Below are 4,123 nucleotides of genomic sequence, written 5' to 3' on the forward strand. Positions count from 1 at the left end.
ACCCCCACCCTGGGGCCCCACAGCTGGACATCCTGAGGACATCTGGGACGCGGCCACCCCACCCGCAAGAGCCCAACCAACTCCTTCCCTTGGCTCCTCCAGGTCTTCTCCCCCCACACACACCACCAACCCCAGTGGCCAAAGTCCAGGAAACTCGGTTTGAACTGACTTTATTATTTTGTAAATGTGAATTTTACAAAGCGCTTTACAATTAATGATCACATCCTTTTGTTTGTAACGGATTTCCACTTTATGGCACGGCTCTGAGCATGCTGGAAGCCCTCGGTTTCCCTGGTCGCTGGCGGATGTTTTATTTTTGTTATTGATATACAACGTCAGCCATGGCTAAAAAAGTAACAGTCTGGACTCTACCGAGGAACAGCACAAAAAACGGGAGTGAGAGTGCAGGAAGAACTAACACAGGCTTCCTCCTTAAAAAGAACAGAACACAAAACAGCTAGCATTTTCTGTGGCTGCAATCTGACTCAGTGGTACTGAGAAACCCCCCTTTATAGCACAGGAACAACTGAGTTTATTTTTTTTAACAGTCGTAAGTTACAGTACTACTTGAACCCCTAAACCCTTTAAATGCAACTGTCTCCTTTTAAAAGTCTCTTTTCCCCAAACATTCCGTCCAAAGGATGAGTGTTCTATTTGCACCCAGTGCCGTCCAAATGTTCAAGTCAAAAGTATTTATACATTTCATACTTAGTTCTTTCTTTCTTTCTTTTTTGTCTGCTAAAAATAGTATTGCGAGTTTTGGCTTTTTTTTTTGACATAAAAATCACAATCATGTGCAAAATGCTAACAATGGGAGCGATTGATTAGGACACAAAGCAGGTCGCCCAATCTGAATGCTTTCAATCCCGCATCATTTTCTTTTCTTTTTTCCAAAGAAACAAAACAAACAAACAAAAACAAACAGAAAAACCTTTGCCATTCCAGAAGCATCTTGAACCGAGCCCGCAAACGCTCCGGTGCGGCAACACACAGCCGACCGGCTGACATCGTGACAAATCCTTGCAGCAGCGACATTCTCAAACAGTAGTTACAGCCGAAGACAGCTACAAACGCTCCACCCCATGTGGGGGATTTACTGCTGGCAGAGGCAGACGGAGGTTTCCTCCGAGTTTTCAGTCAGTTAATGGGCCATAGACCTTTTTCCCACTTGCAGCAAAGATATTTCCATAAAATAACCCGTCTGCGGGGAACCCAAGCAGCAAATGACAGGAGGGTGGCGCTGGGCAACGCACCAAGTCCCGGCTGTTAAAAGAGGACAGGTCAGGGCCGGGCACACCAGCGTCCCCTCAGAGGGGCCAGGCCCTGTGGGCGGACCAGCCCCTCCAAGTCCACCTTCCGCATCCTCCCAGCTCTGAATGCAAACACAGAAGAATGATTTTTCATGGAAGAGAAATGAGACCAGACGGCCCGATTCTACCTTCCTGGAGCCTCCACCGTTGTCACCGACACCAGGACCCCGAGGCGGCCCTGCTGGCCTCTCATCCACAGCTGCGTCCACGTCCAGGGGCCACGTGAGACAACAAATCAAATGCGAAGTGAAACAATGACAGAGAACTCGGGTGAGCAGACACAGGTGGAAAACAAGACAGAATTCAAGTACCGAGGCACGCCGGCCAGGCGGGCAGCCCGCCGAGCTCACAGTATCTGTCACACCTCCCGTCCCTTCTCCTGGACCCTGTGCACTCGTCCCAGCTGCCTCCTCGGCCATCCCCGGGCGGGGGGAGGGGAGGGCAAGAGAGGGTGGAGTGGTGGCTGGATCCCAGGCCCGCCACCCGCCACCCCGGCAGCTCCAAAGCGGTCCAGTCCCTTCTGTCCTCAAGGCGCGGATATAACTTAGCTTTATAATAGACTCTATATAGTATATGCGTATTGCTAATAGTCAAGCTTAGGAGTAAAGGTGCAGACATCTCATAAATACTGAGTGGCTCGTCTCTCGTCTACAGGGTCTGGCTGAGTCAGGGTCACACTCGCAGGACAGGACAGCCCCGGATTCTGGAATTAGTCATCTTGTAAACAAAGGAGAGGGAGGGTCCGGTTTTCTCAATTGGTTTTCCTTGGAAAAAATGGTCAAAAGATACTAAGGCACTCTGGAAGGCCCCTCCGAGCCCGGGCCCACGGCCGCCCGCCCACCCGCCCGCCCGCGGCACATTCGGGGTGCGGAGGGAGCACCCGGCAGGTACAATCATCAGCCACGCACGTCAGCAAACGCTCGCTCGCGACTCACCGCGGGACACATTAGTGCAAAATGCTCAGCCTGGCCCGCCCGGGGCGCAGGGAGAGCTCAGAACCCATTCACATTAAATTATTATTACTTAAGTTTTACCTACAGCTCTTGCCTTCCTTACCCAGAACAAAACAGACGGCGATCACAAGCGAGTAGGGAGCAGAGGCCACGGGACATTGTGCTAGCCTGAGCGGCCGTCAGGCATCCCCCGCAGCGGCCACGGCCCCCTCCCTGTCCTGGCCGAGGGTGGGGGTGCACGCCCACTTTGGAGTGGGGCAGGGAGAGAGAGCCCTTCCGTCAGCAGCTGGGACAGGGTCCGTCTCTCAAAAGTCCCCAGGGGATGGTCAAATTAAAGTGCAAGTTTGGGTGGAGGGCTCGAGCAGTGAAGGAAAACCCCAGAGGGAATGAGGGGGACCTTCCACCCCCTCTGCTGCCTATGGCCCCTCAGCTCTGAGGAAGGCTTGGTCCAGGTCCCCTTGGGCTCCACCTGGGCCCAAGACTGAGGAGGAGGCATACAGCGACCTGTCCCCGGGGCCAGGTGGTTCTAAGTCCAGCAGCAGCTGCAGGTCCCTCTGCCCTGTCAGAGCCACCTCTGGTCCCAAAATGCAAGCCTTGGGCCTCCCTGGACTTAGACTCCAGGGGCAGGAAGAGGTGCCGAGGTGAGCACCCACAGTGCCTGCCCGTGGTCCCCTGCCTCCCTTCTAGAAGGCACCGGTTCTCTCTGGAGGGCAGGCACAAGCACGGCCTGGTCAGAGCAGGCCCAGAGATCCCAAGGGAGGCATCCCCATGGCCTCTCCACGTGGGAGGTGGTGTCAGAAGTGAGGCATCCATGGGAATGGCCTACACTGCAGCCCCAGGCTCCCAAGCCTGGCCTTCCCTCTGGGGAGGCACCCGCTTTACGGGTTGTGGAGGTGGAAGAGTGGGCACCCTGGGCTGCGCCTGCCCACCTGTGTGCTCACAGAGGGGCTGCCAGCACCCAGGGTTACACACACAGGCAGGGGAGGCTGAGCTCTGGGAGGACGGAGGACAGAGAGCAACAGCCCCTTCTGGTCTTGGGATGGGGGTGGGGGTCCTCCAGCTCCCCCGGGGAGCTGCCTGGGCCACGGAAGACGGAAGGCTGCCCCAACAAGGGCATGGAGCCCCCAAACCGAGAGGAAGAGGCACGGGGCAAGTGGCCACACCAGGAAGTCACGCAACTTGTGACCCCATCATGCGAAAATGTCGTTAAACTTTAAGCGAGCACGCTCGGCCCTTCCTCACTGTCCGGGTCTCGCCTTGAGTCCCCGACCCTCTGCTCCCCTCCCCACCCGCGACTGCCCCAGCTCAGGCCTGCACCTTCAGGGGTACACCCCCAAGGCACCGAGCATGGGGGGAAGCCCAGTACTGGGGGGCCTGCTTGAGCCTGGCTTTGCCCTGGCCTTGGCCTCCACACCCAGGTCACGCTTCCCTGGGACACCCCTCTGGCCCCGATGAGAGGTGAGTGGACCCTGACACAGGACGGGGCACAGGTATGAACCCTGACTGCCACAGCCAACCTGCCCAAAGCTATGGCAGGCTGGGGACAGGGACACCCATTCCTCCCAAATTTTTTGCTCTATTGGGTCTGAAAGTTTCCAAACCATACATGAAATAGATCTGAATTACAACAAAAACCCAAACAAAAACCAAAAAAAAAACCCAAACAAAAAAAAAAACAACAACAGACAGCATAACCCCCAAAGTGGCTGAGGCAGCAGAGGGCGGTGTGGGCTACATCGGCTGGGCACAGGGCACGGGCCCCCACCCTGCAGGACGGTGGGTGGCCGAGCAGGGGCCGGCAGTGCCCAGAGGGATCCGGGGACTGAGAGGCCCCAGAGCTGAGGGGTGGGCAGGCCCAGG

The 4,123-nt window shown here is 56.1% G+C and overlaps 1 protein-coding gene across 2 annotated transcripts in view; it reads right to left on the reverse strand.

Moving 5' to 3' along the window:
- Positions 1 to 2,040: 2,040 nt before the first annotated feature.
- The window catches only part of NACC2 (NACC family member 2), a 40,520-nt gene continuing 38,437 nt past the window's right edge, over positions 2,041 to 4,123 (reverse strand). For both annotated transcript variants that reach the window (XM_008070660.1, XM_021718855.1), the window contains one exon: positions 2,041 to 2,074. In XM_008070660.1, coding sequence (XP_008068851.1) covers positions 2,062 to 2,074 — 13 coding nt within the window. In that variant the 3' untranslated portion in view covers positions 2,041 to 2,061. The remainder of the gene's footprint in view (positions 2,075 to 4,123) is intronic.

This window comes from Carlito syrichta, unplaced genomic scaffold (assembly GCF_000164805.1).
Source record: "Carlito syrichta isolate Samal-C Ts95f unplaced genomic scaffold, Tarsius_syrichta-2.0.1 Scaffold313900, whole genome shotgun sequence".
Lineage (NCBI taxonomy): Eukaryota > Metazoa > Chordata > Mammalia > Primates > Tarsiidae > Carlito > Carlito syrichta.